This window comes from Genypterus blacodes, unplaced genomic scaffold, assembly GCF_046128005.1.
Source record: "Genypterus blacodes isolate CSIRO-AG114 ecotype Tasmania unplaced genomic scaffold, CSIRO-AGI_Gbla_v1 ptg000002l_1, whole genome shotgun sequence".
Lineage (NCBI taxonomy): Eukaryota > Metazoa > Chordata > Actinopteri > Ophidiiformes > Ophidiidae > Genypterus > Genypterus blacodes.
In genome coordinates, this window is record NW_027466816.1 from 1743108 (window position 1) to 1769079 (window position 25972).

At 45.5% G+C, this 25972-nt stretch overlaps 3 protein-coding genes across 3 annotated transcripts; all 3 read right to left on the reverse strand.

The window, feature by feature from the left end:
• Positions 1-420: 420 nt before the first annotated feature.
• Positions 421-2881, reverse strand: LOC143004216 (rano class II histocompatibility antigen, A beta chain-like). Its single transcript, XM_076155154.1, has 6 exons — positions 2722-2881; positions 2313-2585; positions 1359-1572; positions 1191-1258; positions 996-1109; positions 421-854 (listed from the first exon to the last, which is right to left on the reverse strand). Exons 1-6 carry the CDS (start codon positions 2774-2776, stop codon positions 829-831), a joined length of 750 nt encoding a protein of 249 aa, XP_076011269.1. The 5' UTR covers positions 2777-2881; the 3' UTR covers positions 421-828.
• A 1073-nt stretch (positions 2882-3954) lies between these two features.
• LOC143004339 (mamu class II histocompatibility antigen, DR alpha chain-like) lies at positions 3955-5956 on the reverse strand. Its single transcript, XM_076155209.1, has 4 exons — positions 5749-5956; positions 5432-5677; positions 4451-4735; positions 3955-4364 (listed from the first exon to the last, which is right to left on the reverse strand). Exons 1-4 carry the CDS (start codon positions 5804-5806, stop codon positions 4243-4245), a joined length of 711 nt encoding a protein of 236 aa, XP_076011324.1. The 5' UTR covers positions 5807-5956; the 3' UTR covers positions 3955-4242.
• A 3755-nt stretch (positions 5957-9711) lies between these two features.
• On the reverse strand, positions 9712-25572 carry dlg4b (discs, large homolog 4b (Drosophila)). Its single transcript, XM_076155062.1, has 21 exons — positions 25523-25572; positions 24984-25103; positions 24589-24659; positions 21599-21724; positions 16695-16745; positions 16307-16431; positions 15913-16082; positions 15571-15707; positions 15339-15489; positions 14556-14667; positions 14282-14438; positions 13780-13882; positions 13529-13625; positions 12858-13034; positions 12352-12389; positions 12108-12155; positions 11850-11951; positions 11578-11750; positions 11283-11392; positions 11108-11199; positions 9712-10947 (listed from the first exon to the last, which is right to left on the reverse strand). The coding sequence occupies exons 1-21, from the start codon at positions 25539-25541 to the stop codon at positions 10841-10843; spliced, it is 2286 nt and encodes a 761-aa protein (XP_076011177.1). The 5' UTR covers positions 25542-25572; the 3' UTR covers positions 9712-10840.
• Between the last annotated feature and the right edge of the window lie 400 nt (positions 25573-25972).

Here is a 25972-nt window from a genome sequence, read left to right on the forward strand (position 1 = left end):
AGCCTTAGGGAATTTATTCTCCAAACCTACTTTTTAATTGAAGATTTCTGTTTATCTGGGGTTTTTATAACCTACACATAGCGTAAAGCCATGTGGTGTCACACACCCAGACTGAAGAAGAATGAGCTGCACCCACTTCACTATAGCAGCCAGTTACAGCAAAACAGTGAGGCAAATACAAAAATACAGATCAAATCTTTGTCCCCTTTGGTGCAGATATTCTACATAGCCAAAGCATAAAAATGCGTATACAGCACCACCATCAGGCCAAACGTGACCAAACGTTGATGGTTTCTTCCCTGAGTCATGGCCACTGACTGCACAAGTGTCATGACAATCAGTTCATAACTTTTCAAGTAAATCCTGCTGATAATCAGACAGACAGACAGACAAACCAACAAGAATAAAGCCACACTCAGGGAGTTTCCGATGGTTTATTTTATTTCGAAAACGGTAAATTCCAGCGGAAATATAAAATTCAAGCAATCACACCTCAAACCCCAAAAATACTACAGATAACTGATTATATGTTTAACGTTAATCAAATCACTCCCCATATAAGTTGCTGTAAAGTTATTCTCACACAGCAAACTATGATATAAATGTACAGCAGAGAGCACATCAGAGTGCAGGTGGAATATACAGAGTACTATACGTGTATTCTGATATACACGCACAATACCGTATATGTACTCTGATGTACCTGTGCGTAAGAAAAGGCTTAAAGAAGAAAGCGGTGGTCTGCGGCTCCAGCAGGGGGCAGCTCTGACAGCAGGTTTGACTTCCATCTGACAAACAGCAGCAGCATGAAGATTCAGGATTCCTGCATCAGTTTGAGGGAACCAGGATCCGTCCTGGTTTAAAGACAAGACAGGAGACCAGGACAGGGTCAACATCTGGACCAGAACTAAAACACATTGTTAAAGCTGGGCTTAACGGGTCTGTAAATAGGTCTAAGCTACGGCGTCCAAGCTGGTCTGAAGTGTGGTTCTTACCTCTGTGCTTTCTCTTGTAGTAGATGAATCCAGCCAGAGACAGAATTACACCAAGAATGAGTCCTGAAGCTCCGATGGCGATTTTGTTTTTCTCTGACTCAGGGAGAGACGGGTCTGTAGACAGACAGATAGGTTAGAGACAGACAGGCAGACAGAGAGACAGACAGGCAGACAGACAGACGGACAGGTTCTTACCCCAGTTTGTGATCAGAGAGTTCTCCAGACTGGCGTGATCCACCACACATGTGATCTTCTCTCCAGACCTGTGTCAACACAAACAAACAGCTCAATGTAAATGTCTCACCGCTCTGTGATAGTCCAAACCAGACCTGGACCAGGACCAGAACCAAAACCTAGACCCACCTGGGCGTGTACTCAAGGTGGGAGTGGATCTGGTAGTACCAATCACCATCTGCCTGTTCTTCAGTGGAACTGACTCCAGAGGTGATTTCCTTGCCGTCACTGTACCAGGTCACGTGGATTTCTTTGGGGAAGAAGTTATAGGCACTGCACACCAGCCTGGTGGGGTGTTGACCAGCAGGGGGCGTCTCAGAGCTCAGCTTCACATGGGGCTTTGCTGGAATAATCATAATCATGATTATTTGCAGAGGTTTTAGCATCAGATGTGGTAAAACAGTCAAAGAACTACCTGGTGGAGTTACATGAGTAGTGGCAGTAGCAGGTATTTACCACCAGATGGAAACATAGAGTTACATTAGGTCCGTTTCAGTCAAATGAACATAAATATCATAATTTAAATTCATACTGGTTCGTGTAAACTTGTTATATTTAGTTCTATTCGTAACAGATGAGGTTTATTCAAGTTGTTGTTGAAGTTGTATCAATTACCTATAATGAATGAAACCGATTCTGGTTTTGTTTGCTCGTGCTTGACGAGCACAGAGGAGTTTTCTGTGTTTCTGAATGTGGAAATGAAAGCTTGAGTGAAAGCTGAAGGAGGAGACGCGACATTTCTCAAACGATTTTAAAGAAATCTTTTATAAGCCAAAGTCAAAAACCAGCAGGCGCAGCATTAAGGCGAACTGTCATTTTCCTTTTTTACCGTTTTTGTTATTGATTGACATTAATTTCAGATTCTCCGCTGTGTTTTCGTTTCCTCCCGCCGGCTGGTGTTGTTTACGGTAAAGCGGGTTTTTTCTGTAAGTCATCAGCTCCGGTGAGTTCAATAAAAATTCAAATAAACAGAAGGGAACAGCGCGATGAAGAGGAAGACGAAGGTGAAAGTTAAGCCTGCAGCCTCAATTCAGTTATTCTTTTGGGGCGAGTCAGAGTTTGATGGGCGATGATGTCACTCACCTGTCTTAGTCAGAATGTTGGAGTACCAGTTATCAATGTTGTGTTTGCAGTATCTCTCCTTCGAGTGGCTCCTCTGAGCCAGCACAGATGGATCGCTGTTCCAGTGCTCTGCCTGCTTCATACCGTACACAGTGTATCCAACAAACTTCCCCACACTGCTGCTGAACCTGGCGAGCTCCACTTTGTTGTAATATGTGGAGTAAATGTACTCGATGTCCTTCAGGTCAGAAGAGTTGAACACACAGCGGGACAAGTAAAGATTCCTAAATCCCTCTGCAAGAAATGAAGATAGAGTTTGAGAGTTTAGAGTTTAGAGTTTAGAGAGAGAGAGAGAGAGGGAGAGAGAGAGAGAGAGAGAGTGTGTGTGTGTGTGTGTGTGTGTGTGTGTGTGTGTGTGTGTTGATGGTACCTGCTCCGTAGAGACCGATGAAGAGGAGGGTGAAGCCCAGAAAGGATGAAGCCATGTTCCTCTGCTCACTGCACACACACACACACTGACACACACACACGGAGTCCCGACAGATAAAGCAGCCGAGTTGATCACATGACCTGCAGCCTCAGCAGTTACCAGGCAGACAGCACGCAGAAGACAGAGGACATGCAGGTGCTGGGACAGTGTGAAGACTAATCTGCATTATTGACATACAACCTGTCTGCCTGCCTGCCTGCCTGCCTGCCTGCCTGCCTGCCTGCCTGCCTGCCTGCCTGCCTGCCTGCCTGCCTGCCTGCCTGCCTGCCTGCCTGCCTTCCATGTGAGTGAAACAATAATCAGGCTCATTGATCCCGTGACCTTCACAGGCACATTTTGTTCCAGACTTCTTTCAAACTTAAGCATTTACAGGGCAGCAGGTGGAATTTTGATTTAGCAGTTATCTCAAACCGAGAGGGTGTGGGAAGAATTCCTGTGCCTTGACAAGTCCTCCTCATCCTGGGTCACACACACAGGAGAGGTGTTTGTTCAATAAAAATACATTTTCTAAGAACAAGCTTGTTCTTCTCTTCTGTCTGACCTTGGTGGAGGTATGAGCACGAATGAGCCCCTTCTACTACTCGTCTATAGCGATTCTGTCTCACTGGTGGCATGTGCCTCAGTACACACAGGGTGAATCCTCATCAGCCCCGTTAATGATCCTGTAACAATCAGCCTGTTCAGCTTCAGCACATCGACTCCACCAGAAGATGGATAAACCAAATGTCTTCTTAAATGTCTTTGTTGTGTTTTATTTTAGAGAGTTGCCATTGTTCTGAATATTACTGTGATGTCTTTGTGGTCAAATAAAGAATCACAGACAAATGGCAGCCAAGCTGAAGCTGAAAGCTGCAGGTTAATCCTGCACAAGGAATCTTTGTTAAACATCGACATGGAAACCTTTTCAGGACGCTTCCTGTGATCAAACCTGTACGGCGACTGAAGGTGAAGCTGATCTGACATGATGGTGGAGGAGACGATGAAGCTCAAATCTAGCAGGAGCAGACAGACAGGTGTGTAGATACTGCTGCTGCTGCTTTAAAGGGTCAGCCCACCCCGATCATCAGCTGCTCACAGATCACTTTCATTTCATTTCATCAGCTTCTAAAATCTCTAACTTCTGCCTCAGCTTTATACATTTAATTTGTGATGCTCAAAGCATAAAACATGTGATCAGTTTATAAGGAAGTAATCATTTATTAACAGGAAGTGGTCATTTAAAAAGACGTGCTGACTTTAATGACTTCTGTTGGTTGATATAATTGAGGTCAGAATGATGTCACCCAGCTCGCTGATTCATACATCAATCACTTCATCTGAACACATTAAGATCAAAAAAGCAAAACAGCAAATATAATCAATCCTTTTCACCACAATAGTGATCAGTATATACGGAATAAACACGGTAAATCTCATTTATGTTACAGTGAAACACAGATGACATCATCAGCTCTCCTCCAATCAGCGGCATTCGATTCCTTTGATGAGGAAGAAGGTTCCTGTGGCCACGCCCAGCAGTCCTACGATCAGACCCACGACACAGAAGATGGAAGGTCCCAGTCCAGGCTGCGTCTTCTCCACATCTGCAAACACAGAAAATACAGCGTTAATAGAGTGTTAGCAGAGCGTTAGCAGAGCGTTAGTGGCGCAGCATAAGCATCTTCCTCACCCCACAGGCTGGTCTTTGGGTGCTGTAGGGCCGGGTGCTCCACGCTGCAGCTGTAGATGTCTCCCAGCTGTGGGACGAAGCTCAGGCTGGAGAACTGCTGGAAGGTCCCGTCTTTGTTGACGTAGGGCGGGTTGCTGCGGATTCCCTGGGTCGCGTTCTCGCCATTCTTGGTCCAGTGGATCTGAACGGGAGCCGGATAGAACCTGCTCACGTGGCAGATGAGCTGGTTGGTCACTCCGAGCTCCACGTCGTCTCTGCTGTAGATGGTGGGGTTGGGAGGAGGATCTGCACAACAACCACAACACGTTTAACACGTTTTACATGTTTCTCTATTAATGTCATTGTGTGTGTGTGCGTGCGTGTGCATGTCTGCGCATGTGTGTGTGTGTGACAGAGAAAGAAAACTCTTGACACATTAGCATATTAACATGGTTTCATCTCGCTTCAACTGATTTATTAAATACATCACATATTTCATTTGTGATGTATTTCCCTTAACTGGCGTTTGCTTTGACTTCCTGTCAGGTTGGGATAAATGTTCTCTTTTTATTAAAGTCATATTTAAACTGATGTAACTATTCAATAATAATCAATCGAAGTAATAATCAATTGAAGATGCAGCTAATAGTGGATGAGGGTCTGAGGGGTCGTTTGTTCACACATAACAAAGGAGTTTCACAACAGCAGGAGCTGCACCAAACACCACAGAATAAACAGGATTAAATGTAAAAATACACATATGTGGTATAAATATGCTGTATATGTACTGATATCTGAACTCATCCATATCAAATTGGGCAAATACACTACACAGATATACTCAGAGGAAATACATGCACACATATCCATTACTTGCTTAATGAGAAACATAATCAGTGTTAATTAATAATGACATCTGCAAAGTTTCTTCATTTTCTGTTTGTTTGACGTTAAACTTTATGAAGTTTGAAGTGTAAAGTGTTAAACTGAAAAACTTTTTACCATTTTCCAGCGTTTCGTTCTTGAGAGCTCGTTGTCTTAGTTTCATGTTCTGTCTGCAGATCTGCAGGTTAACCTGAGCTTGTTCATAACCTCCATCGTAGGTCATATGATCCATAAACTCAGGCTGAGGCTCAACTGCTTTCTGGTTGATGAAGTCTGCGTACCAAACCTCTTCACCATCCAGCCCATACATATTCTCTCCATCAGAGTCTGAACAGCCTCTGATATTTATGTCCTCATGTAGAACTAAACAGAGAATCAGAATGAAAATCAGAATAAAAACTGTGTGTGTGTGTGTGTGTGTGTGATGGACCTACCGTTTGCTCGCGCACAGAGGGCCCAGCAGAGGAGGAGGAGGGGGAGATTGATCTTCATCTTTTCTGTTCTGTTAGACTCGCTGCTAACAACTAACACAAACACAAGTAGCAGCTTCACTCTTACACACACACACCAGCCAATCAGATTTCACAGCTGTGTGACATCATCAGTGTCCAGGTAAACACCCCACACACTGCACCCAGGACTCAGAGCTGTGGAAGGTTCAGTCTGATAAACAACACAACACACACAAAGAAGGAGAGAGGGGGGGGGGGGGGGGAGAGACAGACAGACAGGCAGACAGAGTGAGACAGAGAGAGAGAAAGGTGGGGAGAAGCAAGAGAATGACTGAACGCAAAACCTTTTCAGTTTGTTGGTGTGTATATCTTTCAGTGACCACACACACACACACACACACACACACACAGCGTCTGTGGAAAGTCCCATCACTTTACTTCCACTTCCTCGTTAATTTATCCACAGCCAATCAGAAAAAAACTCCTGATGCTGTCAGGTGTCGTCAGGTAGAAGAGTTCCTGAAGGGCATCATTGGTCAGGTTCAATGTGGGCAGAGTTCATCTGTTTAGCCACAGAAAGCACTTTGTCAGTGGTAACCAAGGTGAGCTTCTGATCAATCATACGTCAAAGTTTGCAATAGCGGATCAAACCATTTGTGCACAACGTCAATATATCTGTTTTAATTCCTTTTTCAAATGGAGCGATTCCTTTCAACAGTGTAAAATCACAGTTTATATGGAGTATATTTAGCTCCACTCCCAAATAATAAATGTTCATACTTCAAATAAGAGATGAACACATGTTTAATAATAAAAACCATGAAATAAGAAAAGTCATCCCCCAATTTAAACATTTTCTAATTTTTTATTCAGTAGCTGCATTTGTGATCTAATGCTGGCTCACCTGTCAGTCAAACATACCACGCCCAAAGCGGCGCCCAAGCCCCGCCCACAGAGGTGAGGTTGGAAACTTGGGGCTTGAGTCTGACGCTAGAAGAGCAAGATTCCTAGATTCCTAGGACGTAGCAAGTAAGCCCACATCAGAGGAATCCACAGAGCCCTGCAAGTCGACAGAGAAATCAAGTCAAGTCAGTCAAGTCACAGAATATGAGTGGTTAAAGAAGGATAGACAGTAAAAGTGATAGACTTACACTCTCACTGACAGGGAGAGTACAAAGTCTATCTAAACCTAAACATTACATCACATTACGATCATTTGGCAGACGCTTTTATCCAAAGCGACTTACATTACATTACCACCCTTCGCAGAGGGGGGAGCAATTGAGGGTTCGGTGCCTTGCTCAGGGGGCGCCTCGGCAAATATACAAATACATATCACACACACAAACACATGCACTACAGAGGGGGTGCAGGGCAGCCATTCTACGGCATCCGTGGAGCAGTTGGAGGTTCGGTGCCTCGCTCAGGGGCACCTCGGCAGTGCCCTGGAGGCAAACTGGCAACTCACCAGCTACCAGTCCACTTACTTGGTCCATACAGTAAGCCTGGGTTGGCTAATCACAAAAAGGAGACTGTGCTTCTTCATTGGCGTATTAGCAATGATGAAAGTCTTTGCGTCTAGTATAGCTGTAACTTCTTTTTCTCTCATTCAATTCAACACAGATTTTGTCATGATTCTGGGAATCCTGTCATGTCCTACGTAACCACGGCGACGTAAAATTCTGTTTAAGTTACAGTTAAGCAAAGTCTTTTTCAATTCAGAACAGAATCAACTCCAAGTGAGCGTGAAACTTTTGCTTGTTGTTTATTCTAAATTTTCCATTTCACACTTTTCAATTGCACAAAATCCCACAGGTAGATGGAGACCCTAGAACTCAGCTTACCTACAACACACAACTCAGTCAGTTATGAATCAGTCAAACTTGCCGAAATACTTTTCTACTCGTTTGCTGAAATGTCTGGCACAAACGCGCTTCAGTAGATTAAATTAAATGTGCAACATTTCAAGCATAGCCTGGTGACAAACGTGCACCACCTTGAGGATTTAAGCGAATTGCTATGATTCCTATTTGTACATGTTGCTAAGTTGTGGTTAAGGACTTTAAGTAAACTGCAACTCAGACAGCTTTGGGTTGTTTGTGACCGTATGGGTGTAACGTATCAGTCGAGCTTGTTATGTGAGATTGTGCTTTGACGCGGAGTCATGAGATCGGATTGAGTTGCTGCGTCGCTTCATAGTTCCCTTCAAACTTTCACGCAAGCCTGAACGTGTGGTGCCTTCATGGCCCAGACAGTTGCGGAATCTAGCACGGCCCCCTACAGCTCAGTGTGATTCAGTGTTGTGTTTTCCTGCAGAACTTGAATGCAGCAGCGTCTCTGGAAAGTCCCAGCACTTTGCTTTCACTTCTAGCGCTGCACCTCACCAGCCAATGAGAAATTAGCTTCTGCCTCTGTCAACTGATGCTAGGGGCAGCATGTCGGGTCCGACAACAGCACGAACTGCAGGAGCTCAGGCGCCTCCTAGTGGCTCAACACCTTATTTGTACCTGCACAGGTTTTTCTGAACAGCCAATCAGAGGAAGAGCAGGTGTGAGTGTCACCTGTTACTAAGAGCAGCATGTTTGTGATCAGCGCTGTGTTCCAAATGTGCAATAAAAAGTTATAAACTGTTCAGTATTATTAGTAACTACTGTCTCATAATGCAACTTAGAGCAGATAGAGGAGTTAGGATAAAAACGTTGGTCCTTAGCTGATGATCTATAACTACGTATTAAACACTGAACAAGTCCAACTTCATTTTATTTATGTCGATGCATTTGCACTCGACGCCTCTGATGTCACAAAAAATGGACTTAGACTTTCAAACAAAACAAAACATCCTGTGAAGAGAAACAAGATCCACGTTTCTTTCAAAGACGTTTTCTGCCCACAGAGTTCATCATAACGTCATCATTGTCTTCATCACCTCCGTCATGAAGCCTGAGCTGTCAGACTGTTGCTTGAGTGAATAAAGCAGCTGGATCTTCACGTTTTATAAGGAATTTATTTCAATATTTCAATAGTTTAATTTCATTTATAACTAATTCATTTTATGATACAACAAGCCGGTCAGTAAACCAACAGCGTGTCTCTGCTGGTACGTCACCAGTGCTGACGAGAGCCAGGTGAGGATTTATCAGTGTGATGATGTTGTCCTTGTTTCTCACATGACCCTGATGTTCAGTCAAAAAAAAACACACAATGTGCTGCCCCTGCCCCAAAGCACTATGGGAACTGGAGCATTGTGGGGGCGTGCCCTCTGGTGGCTGTTGTTGTAATTGACCCATAAAACGCCCCAGACACCTTTAGCTTCGCCACCATCTTGTTTGTTTACCGAGATCATTTTGATCTTAGCCCCGTCTTTGCTCCGATCATCTACAAGAGCAAGGGATCATGGGTACTGTACGGTTGGCTTAGGGAAGTGTGGGCTGAACAGCAAGGCATTGTGGGTACTGCAATCCACAAGACATTGTGGGGACACTGTGGGCTTGCCTTGGGTGACGTGGTCTTGTGTTTCATTTGGGCATTGTGGGTAATATGGTCCACATCCCGATGAGTGAAAAAGGAAGTTCATACGCTCTGTAATTTAGCAGTGTTGCTAAGCAACAAGTAAAATACTGAATTCATAAAACTGTCCATCGCAGCCGTGTTGAGTCCATCGGTCCATCATGGGGAGGTTGTGGGTGTTGCAGTTTATTTTAGGGAGGTTGTGGGTGTTGTAGTCCATCAATGGGGAGTTATGTGTGTTGTAGTCCATCATAGGGAGGTTGTGGGTGTTGTAGTCCATCAATGGGGAGTTATGTGTGTTGTAGTCCATCATAGGGAGGTTGTGGGGGTTGTAGTCCATCAATGGGGAGTTATGTGTGTTGTAGTCCATCATAGGGAGGTTGTGGGTGTTGTAGTCCATCAATGGGGAGTTATGTGTGTTGTAGTCCATCATAGGGAGGTTGTGGGGGTTGTAGTCCATCAATGGGGAGTTATGTGTGTTGTAGTCCATCATAGGGAGGTTGTGGGTGTTGTAGTCCATCATAGGGAGGTTGTGGGTGTTGTAGTCCATCATAGGGAGGTTGTGGGTGTTGTAGTCCATGATTGGGGAGTTATGTGTGTTGTAGTCCATCATAGGGAGGTTGTGGGTGTTGTAGTCCATCATAGGGAGGTTGTGGGTGTTGTAGTCCATCATAGGGAGGTTGTGGGTGTTGTAGTCCATGATTGGGGAGTTATGTGTGTTGTAGTCCATCATAGGGAGGTTGTGGGTATTGTAGTCCATCATAGGGAGGTTGTGGGTGTTGTAAGTCCATCATAGGGAGGTTGTGGGTGTTGTAGTCCATCATAGGGAGGTTGTGGGGGTTTTAGTCCATCACAGGGAAATGATGTGTGTTGTAGTCCATCCTAGGGGGGTTGTGGGTGTTGTAGTCCATCAAAGGGGAATTATGTGTCCTGTAGTCCATCATAGGGGGTTGTGGGGGTTGTAGTCTATTATAGGGAGTTAGGGGGTATTGTAGTTCACCATAGGGGGATTGCAGGTGTCGATGTTTTAAGCCCTGAATAGACTGTGTGTTCGAGCCCCATCAAGTTTATATACAGTCACACAAGTCTTTATGTACACTCACACACACATTCTCTCTCTCTTTCTCTCTCTCACATACACACACACACACACAATAAATAAACAAATAAATAGATAGATAGCTAAATAAATATGATAATATGAATATTTCCATACTTTCTGTACTCTACAGTCACTCTGAATCATTATTTACTGATAATACAAGAATATTAATCAATCAATAGGTCATTCAATCAGTCAATAATGTATCTGACTGTCTCTCTGTATTCACATTTTTCTCTCTCTCGCACACAGACAGGATGCCGGAGAGTGAGACAGAGCGTTAGAGAGACAGGTGACTGTGAATGTCTTAGTCCTCTTGCAAAAAAAGGTTTCCACAGCAACAGCATCCAACAGAGGGCACAATTGCTCATCATCCTCCCACAGAAACAAACCTAAGACCATAAAAAGAGAAAAGTCTACTTGTCGTTTCAGCGGCGAGGATCACACCGACGGTCCATCAGCCAATCAGAGTCTGTCCCGGGCGGGGACCCAGATGTAAGGGCCGCTCTGCTCTTCGATGACGGTTTTCACCAGGTGGTAAACCTCCTCGAAGCTGTCACCGTGCACAATGGCTGCACGCACACACACACACAAGCACACGCACACACACACACACACACACACACACACACACACAAACACACTTTTGTATGTTTCTGACTAGCTTTTATACATCATAACTTTGTGTGTGTGTGTGTGTGTGTGTGTGTGTGTGTGTGTGTGTGTGTATACCAGTGAAACACTCCAGGAAGTCCTGCTCCAGTTTGATGGCTCGGTCCAGAGCTTTCCTTGCCTGATCCTCCGACAGACGCTTGTTCAGATCACTGCACAAACACACACAGTTCACAGTTCAACCAAGTTCATACACACAGTTTCACACCTGCCCTCCCTCCTCCCTGGTTCTTACAGGATGTTCTCTAGGGATCGTGGTCGGATGAAGATGGCAATGGGGTGGAGTTGAGCAGCCTGCAGCCTCCTCACTGCATTAGCCGACACGTCCAGGATGCAGTGCTTCCCCTGTTGTGCACACACGCACGCACGCACACACACACACACACACACACACACACACACACACACACACACACACACACAACATTATAACCAAAACATTCTCAAAACATCGGCATGGCTGGAAACACTACCATGGTGTGACGACAATGTTCTCCAAACAAATGTACGAGGTGACCGGTGTGTCTCACCTGTTCAGCCACCTGTCTCACACTCTGCACTGACGTCCCGTACAGGTGGTTGTTGTACTGCCCGGCCTCAATGAAGCGATGGGATTGGATGTCTCGCTCCATCTGTTCCCGTGACGACACAAAGTGGTAGTCCCGCCCGTCGATCTCATAGTCCCTTCGGGGGCGAGTCGTATCTGGAGAGAGTTGTCAAACAACAGTGACTTCCTGTTTAGTCTCTGGACTTCCTGCGAGGTGGACTGTATGTTGAAGGAGGACCAGTGGGCGGGGCTTACGGGGGACACAGGAGCCAAATTTGTCAGGAAACTCGGACAGCAGGTCGTCATTGACTCTGTCCTTGGTTGGCCCGAGGATGATGACAGGACGAGCGTAATCCACTGTACAGGGAGAGAGAGAGAGAGAGAGAGAGACAGACAGAGAGAGAGAGAGAGACAGACAGAGAGAGAGGGTCACGGTGAATAAACAAAGTCATTAAATTCTGATAAATGGCTGTGATGTTAAGGGTTGTGGGTCAGAGGTCTAAGGTCACCAACCTTCAATTTGAGTGACGAGCTCGTAGCTGTGAACGAATCCTTCTCTGCCTGCAAAGACAGACACACGTTAGTACACAGCAACATCTTCCAGCGTCTTTCTTTCAGCCTCTTGTGTGTTTTCCTTTCCTTCCCTCCTCTCCTTGCCTCCTCCCTTCTTTCCTTCCCTTCTCCCTCTCTCCTGCCATCCTTTGCTCCTATATTCATACTCTTTTCTCATTTTCGATTGTAAGCAGAACCTCATTACCTTTGCTTTTCAGGCGTGACCACTCCTTCCTCTCCACTCTGAAACACAGACACACACACACACACACACACACACACACACACACACACAACAAACATAAGGAACATAGCGATGTATAAATCAATTCTCCCTGTTGTGTGGGGACCGACCTCTCAAAATGGAGAGAAATATGGTTTAAGATTCAGTTTAGGAGCAGGATTACATTACATTACGATCATTTGGCAGACGCTTTTATCCAAAGCGACTTACATTACATTACCACCCTTCGCAGAGGGGGGAGCAATTGAGGGTTCGGTGCATTGCTCAGGGGCACCTCGGCAGGGGCTCGAACTGGCGACCTTCCGGTTCCCAAGTGGAAGCACTACCCACTGGGCTACTGCCACCCAGTGGATCAGGTTAGTTTGGTATTACATCAAGTTTGACAGGGTTGTGAATAGTTCTCACAAATAATGTAATGTGTGTGTGTGTCTGTGTGTGTCTGTGTGTGTGTGTGTGTGTGTATATACCTGTGTTTGGACGGGATGAATCCCAGCTCGTCCAGCTCCCCCTGCTGGTTTAACCTCCTGGCCTGCCACCACTCTTCGTCGGCACTGTCCATCACGTGTAGCACCTCTCCGAAGTTGAAGTCGAGGGCCTGTGATAGGACGCCGCAGTCCCACTGCTTATCGTAGTCAAACAAAGCCCTGCAAGTCACATCTGAATCAGCGTCCACCTTGATTATGACCACACGGCTGTGATTATGAATTAGGCCTACACGGATAAAAACAAGTTAATTGCAACTTTAATTGCAAGTTTAAATACTGAGCTTTTTTTTTTTAATCACTGTCCAGCAACTTAACCTGGAGTAGATAGATAGATAGATGATAGATAAGACTTTTACTGATCCCAAACTGGGAAATAGTTTTGTCGTAGCAGCTTTACAGGTAACAGTAAAGACACAGCAGTAAAAGTACAAAATATAAATAATGTAAATAAATGTTCTTGTTACATTTGACGTATTGACCAGGACTAATTCATCTCGGATTTTATTCCAGATGTAATCGACTGGTCTATAATAGCTGGATGAATGTGACGTAATTTACATAGACCAACTGGAAGTCATGAATGACGCTGCATAAAGTACTTTACCTGCAAACGTGTACCTATTAGTGTAATTCAAGAGGTTAATGAGTCGCACCTGACATAGAAGCTTCGGCTCGCTCGCAGGCTTCCTGACGAGCTGTTCATCATCTGCTCCCTCAGGTCATGGATCTTTGCTTCAAAACGACTGTACTCTACACACACACACGCACGCGCGCACACACAGACGGAAACTGGAAACTGGCCATCTAGCGTTCATGTAGCGATGTGACAGTGAATACATACAACTAACAGGATGAATCAGTAACGTGTGTGTGTGTGTGTGTGTGTGTGTGTCTGCCTGCTCACCCTCGGGTCTGTACTGTGCCACTATGGTCACGTTCTGTCCTGCATTCTTCAGCGCAGCTGCAGCCTGTTCGTGCGTAGCGTACCTGAGATCCACGCCGTTCACCTGCACACGTTTCACATGCAAACCCGTGTGAACACTGACATCTAGTGGTTAACAGCTGAACAGGCGATGACATCATCTTTAATCCAGGTAAAGTGGTCGACGTTAACTTTTTTATTATTAAGTCCCGTCTGTCTTTCTGCATGGCTTTCTCCCTCCACTTCTTTGCGTTCCTCTCTGTATCTGTCTCTCTTTCTCATTCTCTCTATCACTCAGTGCCTGTCTCTCTCTCACTCTCTCCGAACCTGTATCTGTCTCTGTATCGTCTCTCTGTGAACCTATGTACCTGTCTCTCCCAGTACCTGTCTCTCTCAACACCTGTCTCTCTCAGTAGCTGTCAGTCTCTTTGTCTCTCCCTCCCTCTGTCTGTACCTGTCTCTCTCTCTCTCTGTATGTACTCACACTGAGGATCTGGTCTCCTTTCCTCAACTCTCCGCTCAGGTCGGCTGGTCCTCCTGCCAGGATGAAGGAGATGAAGATTCCCTCGCCATCCTCACCACCTACGATGTTAAACCCCAGACCGCTTGCCCCACGCTGCACACACACCCTGCGAGGCTCCCTATGCATGTACACACACAAACACACACACACACACACACACACACACACACAATGGTCAGAATGTGCAGTGAGACAAACACGTCAAATTAGAATCAATCTCTCACTCTCTCTCTACCTGGAGTAGTCCTCATCTCCCATCATGCCGTGGGATATAGGGGAGTATCGCCGTGGAGATGGAGGAGGGAGGGCTTGTGGGTAATCACACATGTAATCTGGTTCCATGTAGGCTGCAGAGAGGAAGAAAGACAGGGAGAATAACATTTAACCACACTAAAGACATGATGGTGCCCCCAAAAGGCTGAAATATTCATCACACTCATTAAGGTTTGACAAAAAACACACTGATGATTTGGTGCGCTCACATCTTTTGTCAACTTATGTCACAATGATAACGCAATTCAGACCGCCTACTAACTCTAACCAACGCAAATATATGAGTGACATAAGTGACTGATAATACAGTGACATAAGCAAGACCAGGAAAACAGAGGGAAGTCTAATCCTGTCAAAACCCATGTGCGTACAATCCTTCCGCCTACACCACTATGCATAGCATTCGTTGTTACCATGGCACCCACATCACGTAGCATAAGCTCTAGCCCCTACACTAGTTTCCTCATTTGACTTCACCAAGCTTCCTCAGCATAGCTAGCAACAAAGCCAAACTGCAAGAGTGCTGCTCAGGCGCATCATTCCGTATTACATATGATGTGTGAAGTTACATGCGTCCATCCTCTGAGTCCTTTGCTGTCCATTGAAGCGACTAACTTCCAGTGGACAGAGCCAAAAGATGTGAACGTAGTGACAGTGTAACTCAAATGTTTGATGATTCACGTTTAATTTCTAGAAGTGATGATGTTGAAGGTCAGGGGGGATGGCAGGGAGTGCAGGTACGTACAGCTGGTCAGGTCGGGGGGGCTGTAGCGGTCAGGTGCATGTATGTACTGTGAGGTGGGCGCGGCCACCTTCAGGTAAACAACCTCTCCTGTGTTCTTCAGGGCTGACACAGCGTCTTCATGAAGGATGTCCTCCAGAGACATGTGGTTCACCTGCAGGGGTCAAAGGTCAGCTCACAGAAGTCCTAGTGTCCTTAGTGTGTGTGTGTGTGTATATGTGTAAATTGTGCGTACAGCCAGGATTTTGTCCCCAATCTGTAGCCGTCCGTCACGGTGAGCAGCTCCGCCCTCGATGATCTTAGTGACGTAGATGCTGTTATCACCTGGAACATGTTGATTCCCAACACCACCCGCTATACTGAAACCTAGACCTGAGAGAGAGACGGGTAGAGAGAGAGACAGGCAGACAGACATAGAGACAGGTAGACAGAGCCAAGCAGTGTACCGTCCAACAGAAGAATAGAATACAGTAACACAATGTGCCAGCAGAGGTCAGCGATACACAATACTGAACACCTCCTCTCCTCCCCTCTTTTTGTTTCCTCTCCTCCTCCTCCTCAACTACTCTCCTCTCACCTTTGGGTCCTTTCATCAGTTTAATTTGCGTGATGCGTTCACTCGCTGGGCGTCGCCGTAGGACATACAGCCTGACCACAGGCCCCGCCTCCTTCAGCGCCTCCACAGCAATTGAGTGGGTGACCTCACGCACGTCCACGTCGTTAACAAACACGATGCTGTCGTTCACCCTGTAGAGAGAGAGGAAGAGAGAGGGCATTAGAGAGAGAGAGATGTGGAGAGAGAGAGAGAGAGAGAGAGAGAGAGAGAGAGAGAGAGAGAGAGGAAAAGAGAGAGGAAATAATCAATTTATAGCAACTGTGTGTGTGTGTGTGTGTGTGTGTGTGTGTGTGTGTGTGTGTGTGTGTGTGTGTGTTCGTATACTGTGTGTGTATTGTGTGTACTGTGTGTGTACCGCAGGCGTCCGTCCTGGGCGGCGGCTCCTCCTGGGATGATCTTGGTGATGAAGATTGAAGGATCGTCTCCAATGTGAGGATTATCAGTTCCTCCTGCAATACTGAAACCCAGACCAGAGTTCCCCTAACACACACACACACACATGCACACGCACACACAGTTACTCATCAGCCACAAGTTTCTGATAATGTATGTGTGGGTGTGGGTTAATGTGTTCAGGTTACCTGTGCCTGTTGATACAGTATGTGAGTACAATTTGTGTTTTATGTGTACTTAGTGTGAGTGTACAGTACTTGTGTGTGTGTTTGCATGCATGTGTGTGAGTGCATGCGTGTGTGTGTGTGTGTGTGTGTGTGTGTGTGTGTGTGTGTGTGTGTGTGTCTCACCCTCTCCAGTGTGATCTCCTCATACTCCAGCTCTCCTTCTGATCCGTTCATCTGGAAACACACATACACACAGTGGGGGAGGGGTTAGATCACATCACCGCCTCTCTCTGCTGATCTCTCATTTCCATGGCAACAGCTGCTGAGCCCTCAGGGGGCCAGTTACCTTGGAAACCATAACTGTAACTATAGCGACCACCTCTCTCTGTTTGTTTAATCCCTCCCACTCGTCATCAACACTACTATCATCATCACCACCACCACCACCATCATCACAACCATCTTCCACATCATCACCATCATCACAATCGACATCATCTTCATCACCGTCACCGTCTGCATAATCAGAGAGTCCAAGTGACTTGTGTGTTACCAGCGGGTTGTTCTTGGCCTTTTGGGTGGTTGCTACAGTTTGTTAGGTGGTTGCTATGGTACTGCCTGGTGGTAACCGCAGCGTTGCTGGATTATTGCTCATGTGTTGCATGATGATTACTGCAGCATTTTGATGTGGTTGTTAGAGAGTTCAAGGTTGTTCCAGGGGTTTTCTCTGTGCTCAGTGTGGTTGCCATGGTGATTACAGGTGGTGCCCTGTTTTTAAAATCAGTTGACTGGGTGTTCTGCATGGTTGTGATAAGACAAAGCAAAGTGGTTGCTGGGTGCTTTATGTGGTTGCTATGATGTTTTTACATGTTAGTATTGGTTGCAGCAGAGCTGGTCAAGTTCAGGCTGAGCTGCCTTCCTCTTTCACTGTGTGCCCGTCTCTCTGCCTCCCAGCAAGCTGAACACCTGCTTCTCTCTCTCTTTCTGTACCTGCCTGTCTATCCATGTTTCTGTCTGTGTGTGTACCTGTCTGTCTCTCACTTTTTTTTACATTTCTGTGTCTGTGTCTCGGTATCTGTGTGTCCATATGTGTGTACCTGTTTGTCTCTCTCTGTCTCCCTGCAGGCTGAGCAGCTGTCTGTGTTCATTGTGTTTGTGCAGAAGCTGGTGTTATGTAACAGAGAGAGAGAGAGAGAGAGAGAGAGAGAGAGAGAGAGAGAGAGAGAGAGAGAGAATTCACTGAATTCATTAAAGCATTTTCTCTTCATCTCCCATGATACCCTGCCCCCTCTCTCTTTGTGCCACTCTGAGTCAATGTCTCTCATACACCCACACACAGGCTGCTATGACAGAGGTTAGCAAGGCTTCGTCACTTTTTAAACATGTGAGCATACAGTGGAGTTAAAACTGTCAAATGTGCTGTGTGTGTTTGTGTGTCAAATGTGTGTGTGTGTGTGTGTGTGTGTGTGTGTGTGTGTGTGTGTGTGTGTGTGTGTGTGTGTGTGTCACACTGCAGTTTGTGTGTGACAGCACACACCAATGCTATCATTGGCCAAATAAGTCAAAGCAAAATTCAAAATTCAAAATTGCAATTTGGCCCCATGCGATTACTGAATTGCAAGAAGCTGCAATTATTCAAATATATAATAATGTGAGGAGCCAGTGGTGTTGAGCCTGCAGGGTACTGGGGTAATAACAGTATACCTACAGCTGTCCCAGTGAACAAATCATGCAGCTCCACTCAGATCACAGCGCAACCAACTCAGGTCATCTTGCAAAATATGATGTAATTATAGGTAGTGCCGATAGGTGGCATTACAGCATCGGTATGTTACCTACAGACAAATTTACCTCTCCGAGTGTCAAGATGTACCGATTTCAGATACCAGAGTCATCGTACTCAGTACCATGATAACAATCCAAGCAGCAAAGGCAACCACAGTCATGTTGTACAATTAAATACGTCTAGTCAGTCAAATCTTTACAAGGACCTTATGACTCACGATAATGATTCATAAATCACTATTTTCAAAAATAGGTTATCCAACAGTGGAATGAACTCAAAGCAGCGTAATTGTATTCATTATTTTCAGTTCAGTTTACCCAAAAACACAAGTTTACTGGACTTCGCCAAGAGTGTAAGAATTTGCCATGAATCTCAAGAAACCTCAAACCTTTTACAACAACGTAGCCCAAATACCTCCGCCTGACCTTGACACGAGAGTCCGAATCCATTGTGCTCAGGATGGATCCTAAATTTTACATTTTGCATTCCAAACATCGCACATGTGTGAGAACAGAGATTGTTGATGTGGGCAAATGGCTCGACTTGTTTGTGATACAAGAAGAATGGTTTATTGTTTTCTTTTTGTACCAATTACAATGAAACATTCAGTTTGGGTCAGCTGATCAGTGTTTTGTTGCGTTACAGTCGGGTTCAGATTCAAAGTAGTCTCAGGGCCCGAAGGAACTCTCAGGTTCAGGTTGGGCTCAAAAGTTCAGGTCCTAATCAAGCTTAAGTTCCCAACCAGGAATTTGGAAGCCAATCAGAATCATCATCACGATATAGACTGAATGCAGATTAAAGTCACTGAAGCTTTACTGTCATTAAATCAAAACATTTAGAGGAGTGGTCAGTCCTGATGGTGGAGGAGAACTGCGAGGGTTCTGATTGGTTAACAGCATACAGCCCCCCTCAAGTGGTAGTAGTGGTTTTAGAAGAAACCAGAATTCAGTCCACAGACACTCTCAGAGACAGACAGGGGGACAGAAACACAGAGACAGACAGACAGGTAAGGCAGACAGACGGGTTCATACCATCATCCTCTGCCTGTGTCTCTTTGCTTTCCTCACGTTGTTGATGAATCTTCTGCCCATCTTCTTTGCGTACCACACTGACACAAACATTACTTCCTGCTTCCTCTCCCTCTGTCAGTCTCTCTCTCGCTACCTGTCTCTCTGTCCCTACCTGTCTCTCTCTCTCTGTCTCTTCAAGTAGATGAACGTTACATAAAGTGATGAATGAATAATGAACAGCAGAACAGAAAGAAAACACACACTGGCCGCTTTCAGCAGAATCTCAGGGAGCTTGTTAGATCTGGTTTCCTGGAGCCCCTAACGAACCAGAGACCAGGAACCACAGACATGACCGACAGACAGACAGGTCCGCATATCACTCGTCTGTCAATCATTTCTTCAACATTCCTCCAGTCGATGACGGAATCCCTTGTTAAGAGCCAAAGACGGGCACCAGCAAATCAATGCTGAGACAAATCAACAAAGAAATGAGGGTAAAAATGAACAAATCTCTGTTTTCCCCATCGGAAACATACAGGGAGAGAGAGAGAGAGCGGTGAAGCGAGAGATTCCTCCAGGTCCAGAGAGGGAGAAAAACGAGAGGAACGCTAGAATCCAGTCATTAAATGCACAAAAAGAGAGGAAAAACAACCAGACAAATAAGGCAAAAACAACAAATGAATCCTTTTCTTGCACGCTGGAAGGAAAAGAAAGAAATAAAGAAAGAAAAAGGGAGGCAGCTGCTCTCTCTGTCATCCCTCGTTCCTCCTCCGCTCACTCTCATTTGCTTAGTCTCTCCTCTTTCTCTCTCTCTCTTTGCTCAACCCTCCCAATGCTTCACAGCACCCCCCCCTCTCTCTCTCTCTCTCTCTCTCTTCTCTCTCTCTCTCTCTCTCTCTCTCTCTCTCTCTGAAGGAATCCCCTCCCCTATGTGACGTCGCTTGGCCGCTTACCAAGAGAGAGAGAGACATCGAGAGAGAGTAACAAAGAGTGAGAGAGGAAGAAAGACAGAGAAAGAGAGACAGGGAGAGAGACAGGGAGAGGGAGAGGGAGAGGGAGAGGGAGAGGGAGAGGGAGAGGGAGAGGGAGTGAGACAACAGCAGCGATGGTGACAGCTGTAATTGAATTATATATTTATTCAGGATAATATTGTTGCCATGGTGACACTCCCCCCATCCTCTGTGTTGCCATGGTAACAACTTGGGAGAAAGAGAGGGATGCATCACATTCAGTGGGCACAGGCAGCCCACGCCTGTGTGTGTGTGTGTGTGTGTGTGTGTGTGTGTGTGTGTGTGTGTGTGTATGTGTGTGTGTGTGTGTGTGTGTGTGTGTGTGTCAGTAATTAACAGTGAAGAACTCCCTCAGGCTGTAGGACTGATCTCTGCCTCACTCTACCACTCTACCTCTCTCTCTCTCTCTCTCTCTCTCTCTCTCTCTCTCTCTCTCTCTCTCTCTCTCTCTCTCTCTCTCTCTCTCTCTCTCTCTCTCTCTCTCTCTCTCTCTCTCTCTACCTCTCTCTCTACCTCTCTCTCTCTCTACCTCTCTCTCACTCTACCTCTCTCTCTCTCTCATTCTATTTCTTATACTGTATCACAATCTTAACATGTCTCTCTCTCTTTCCCTCTGTCTTTCTCATACCTCATCTGTCTCTCTCTCACACCCTTTAGTTTTAGGCACCATAATACATTAGCCACACCTGCACCATGGTGCCCACCCCTGCGCCACAGGCCACACTTGCACCACATGGTCACCACCTGCCCCACATGTCCCACACGTGCCCCACTGGGCCCACACCTGCACCACGGGGCCCACACCTGCACCACAGGGCCCACACCTGCACCACAGGGCCCACACCTGCACCACAGGGCCCACACCTGCCCCTCAAGGCCCACACATGCCCCACTGGGCCCACACCTGCACCACAGGGCCCACACCTGCACCACATGTCCCATACCTGCCCCACAAGGTCCACACCTGCACCACAGGGCCCACACCTGCACCACATGTCCCATACCTGCCCCACAAGGTCCACACCTGCACCACAGGGCCCACACCTGCACCACATGTCCCATACCTGCCCCACAAGGCCCACACGTGCCCCACTGGGCCCACACCTGCACCACAGGGCCTCTACTTGCACAACACAGTCGACATTAGCACTTGCAGGTCACACACCTGCTTGTGTTAAGGAGTGAGTATGTGTGTGTGTGTGTGTGCGTGTGTGTATGTGTGTGTGTGTGTGTGTGTGTGTGTGTGTGCGTGCGTGTGGGTGTGTGTGTGTGTCTACATACTGTGAGTGCGGCAGGGTGTGTGTATCCGTCCAGTTGTGCGTGTGTGAACTCTGTGCTGCGTCCATGCGTCATGTGACCGGGGCTGGGGTCAACAGGTGGAGTTTCATCGTCTTGGTACCGATATTTCTGCCATGACAGATAGACAGATTATTAGCATTATCCATTAGTACAAGCACAGAGACTCATTTGAATTGAATTTAGATTAATAACATGCTGAAAAATGTGACACTGCAGTGCCATGTGATGTAGTCAAGGACCGCTTGAAACAAAGACGCCTGAAACACCTCGACAGAATCCTCACAGATCTCTAGAAACTTCTCAAGTAACCATAGGAACAACCTTTCAAGGTCCCCTGTAAACTCCTCAAGACCCCTAGGAACTTTTCAAGCAAACATTGACAGCATCATAGATACTGTTATTATTCAAGAAGAAAGAAAGAAAGAAAGAAAGAAAGAAAGAAAGAAAGAAAGAAAGAAAGAAAGAAAGAAAGAAAGAAAGAAAGAAAGAAAGAAATGAGTGGGGATGGGGAACAGACAGTGATGCAGTCGTCGTAGTAACAGGTAGGCCCTAAGAGCTTTGTTGCCTGGCAACTGACATCACCGGACAGAGGAGGAGATGGCTCCAATTCATAAAGAGACAGGCGTACAGACAGACAAGCGACCAACAGGAAGTTACTGACTAATTTTGCTTCAGTTTGATCAAGAGAACCAAAATATACTAAAAACAGTCATGAGACCACACTCATTGATCAGAAATGGCAGGGGGTGAACCAACAAAGTCAAAAAGAGGAAGTAGTTTACTATGGTAGGTAAACAAATGCTGTCTCTCAAAGGTGTACGACACACTAATACTATATAATATGTTCTTAATAGTTTAGTATTTAAACAGTACGAGAAAAAATACAACTGTAAGTAAATACAGTTAGTTACTTCAGTAATTCCCCTCAGGATAATAAACTTTTATCTTTATCTTATCTTATCTAACTGGCAATAGATACTTGCTACTTGCCTATTAGCTATGCACCACAACTTTAAAGCAAGACAGCTAACTACGCAAGAATTCATTCATTCACTGATTCAATAACATAATGGCTGACACGACATCTAATGTGACCTCATCATCATTTGTCCCTGCAGAGATTATATGGGGAACATCAGCTTGCAAATATATTGTATGTGACATACATACACACACACAAAACAGTCAAACTATGTATTATCTAATAAGGAAAAACTATTTATTTGAATATTTGTTTGCTTTTTGTAGCACTAGAATTGTATATGTGTATATATTGATATAAATACAGGACGTCACTCTCTCTGTAGGGAGGAGCTTATGTAACTGGTATTGTTCTTAGTGAGAGTCAAAAGAGGAAACGCCATGGTGCCATCCTCAGAACAAACTTTACATATTGTTCCCTATGGATAGATGTGATTGGTCAGTTGGTATCATGTGACACCAAAATGTACTAAACAAATGATAATAAAATAATAAAATAACCCTAACATTGCAAAAACTTTGAGTTTGTACGAGTTGTTTCTCCTTCTTCTACATACCGTGGAAATGAAAAAACGTGGGGCAGCAACTGGGAACGAGATCATTCATTTACGCTCACACAACAATGATGCAGCTTCCTGTCTGGACCTGAACCTGGTGCAAGCCAATGTGTGCCGGACGATGTCATCAGCGAAGAAATGGACTTGACCTGTGTTGGACCATGTACATGACCATGGCTGTAATGGAATTATGTTACAATCATGCACACCTCCTTAATCTCACCAACACGTTATGTGGTCCAGTTCGTCAAAACCAATCAAATTTGCTGAACCCAACTTCCTGTCAGGAGGCGGGTAACAACACAAAAGCAGAAACCTAGCGAATCGGGGAGAAAATCCACAGTGAGATTCCTTTCACATCTGTTTTACTGCTTTGTTCACATGCTCACTGGGCCGTAAACAGATATCCCTCCAAAGATAGAATCAAAGAATAGCAAAGTTGTCTTCGCATTTTTCATCCATGCAACAGTTATCTGGTGCGTAACGAGCATTACAGCCTCATGGGGGCACTAGACCGGATACAGTCTGTCTGGTTACTGACGAAGATCATCTCGCTGTGTGACATCACATCAGTTTGTGTGATATGTCTGCCTCTAATGAGAGCAAACGCTAACACAGCCAGCAAGCTAACATGCCTGCTAATGTTCTTCAACTAAACTCACACTCGCAACAAGAGAAATATGCTACACACACACACAAAGGGATATGAAGCTACTAGTGTTTGTGATTATGAGGACAATATTTCACAGACACAGAGACACGTGTGTGTGTGTGTGTGTGTGTGTGTGTGTGTGTGTGTGTGTGTGTGTTAGCTCATGCATGCGAGTGGTCTGCTCTTACCTTGGTGGTGACAATGCAGAGGCAGTCCATATCCCCCCCCACACACACATATACACACACTCACCCACACACACATACATACACACGCATATCCACACACTCACACACTCATGGTCGATCTCTCTCTGTCGCCCTCTCTCTCTCTCTCTCTCTCTCGTCTATCTGTCTATCCTCCCTCTCGCCTCTTCTATCCCTATGTCTGTCAGCGGCTGAACGAGGGAGAGGGTGAGAGAGAGAGAGGGAGGGCGAGCAAGGAAGATGAGGAAGAGGAAGATGGACGGCTAGATGAATGAGACTGTGGTGTGTTTTTAACTCTGGGCGATCAAGAGCTAGACAGAGGGAGAGAGAATACGAAAGAAAGAGAGGGGGAGGCTTGGGGGAGACAGTACATCAGAGACTGAAAAGAGGGTGGTCGGGGGTTGGGCTGTTGTTGCTGTGGCGTTATGCAGCTGTTGCCCTGGTAATGCTGCTGCAGCTGTCGCTAGGTAACAGTGATGGGTGTTGTCATGTGAGAGAGAGAGAGAGAGAGAGAGAGAGAAAGAGAGAGAGAGAGAGAGAGAGAGAGAGAGATAGTGTGTGTGTGTGTGTTTCTACCTGGACAGGTGTGTGTGGTTGGTTGGTTGACTCGTGCTCACACACTGTCAGCTCGTAGAACTCTTGAATGTCTGCGCGCACACATGCACGCACACACACACACAAACAAACAAACAAAGTTGTTCTTTTTATTTTTACTGTCTTAATAATTGTGTGGTCATTTGTGTGTTTTTGTGTGTGTGTGCAAGCAATATACACTTTAAATGTGTCTGTCAGTTGTGCACTGGTTAGAAGTTTATATCATCCGTATAAAAGGTGCAGCACCGCCATCTAGCGTTCATGTAGCGATGTGACAGTGAATACATACACGTAACAGGATGAATCAGTAACGCCTGTGTGTGTGTGCGCGCGCGTCTGCGTGTGCGTGTGCGTGTGCGTGTGCGTGTGTGCCTTACCCAGCAGAGCCTGGAACAGGTCACTTTGGAAGATGTTCAGTAATTTTTCTGCTCGACCTTTGACCCCATCAGAGGCTCCAGCCTGACAGGCTTCCATCACCTGCAGAGCACGCTCAGTATCTGAGGAGACATGACACATGACAGTATTTACAGAACTCTGCTGAACACCATTGTACTATTCAGAACTCTACCCAAACCTGTTGAACTCTACTGGACTCTACTGGACTGGACTGCGTTCCACACAGTAGATGTGGTAACATTAAGACATTCAGTACTCCAGTAACAGAAGCAGTTGCAGTATTTGTAGTACTTCTTGCAAACAATGGCAATATTGAATTGTCCTGATCAAAACAAAGACTGAACAAACACACAAGACCAGCAAATACCAGCAAACAGGAAGTCCACCAGTGAGAGGAAGAGGCAGAGCAGAAGGAAATCATTTTGGAGGAGCACAAGGAACACACACACACACATGCACACACAGAGAGAGAGAGAGACAGAATGTCAGTGAGACAGAAAATTATTTGAAAATGTCTCACCTTCTCTTTTCAGCGGCATATCGTCTGTCTCTGATCCATACAAATCCTCTTTAGAGATTTCACACACAGAGGGCATGCTGGGTAATGAAGTCTTAATCCCTCCATTTGTAGAAGGCGGGGTCACACTGACTGATATTTACATCAATTGTCCAAATGGCGTAAATCATAGCTCCACCCACTTCCACAATCAAATCACCAAATATTAATTTCTTCAACTATTCCTTTTCCTCTGCACTGCTCTCCTCCTATCTCTCTCTTTCTCCATCACACACACTGAGATGACATCCCTCATTTTCCTCAGTCAGAGTAAAATAATACTTTTTACTGTGCAAGATTAGACATTCTCAGAATTGTATAGCTAATACTTTTTGCACCATATTGTAGCCTTATTAGGTGTATAATTTTCATTTCTGATGTAAAACTCATTTAGACATACCAGCACCAACTTTC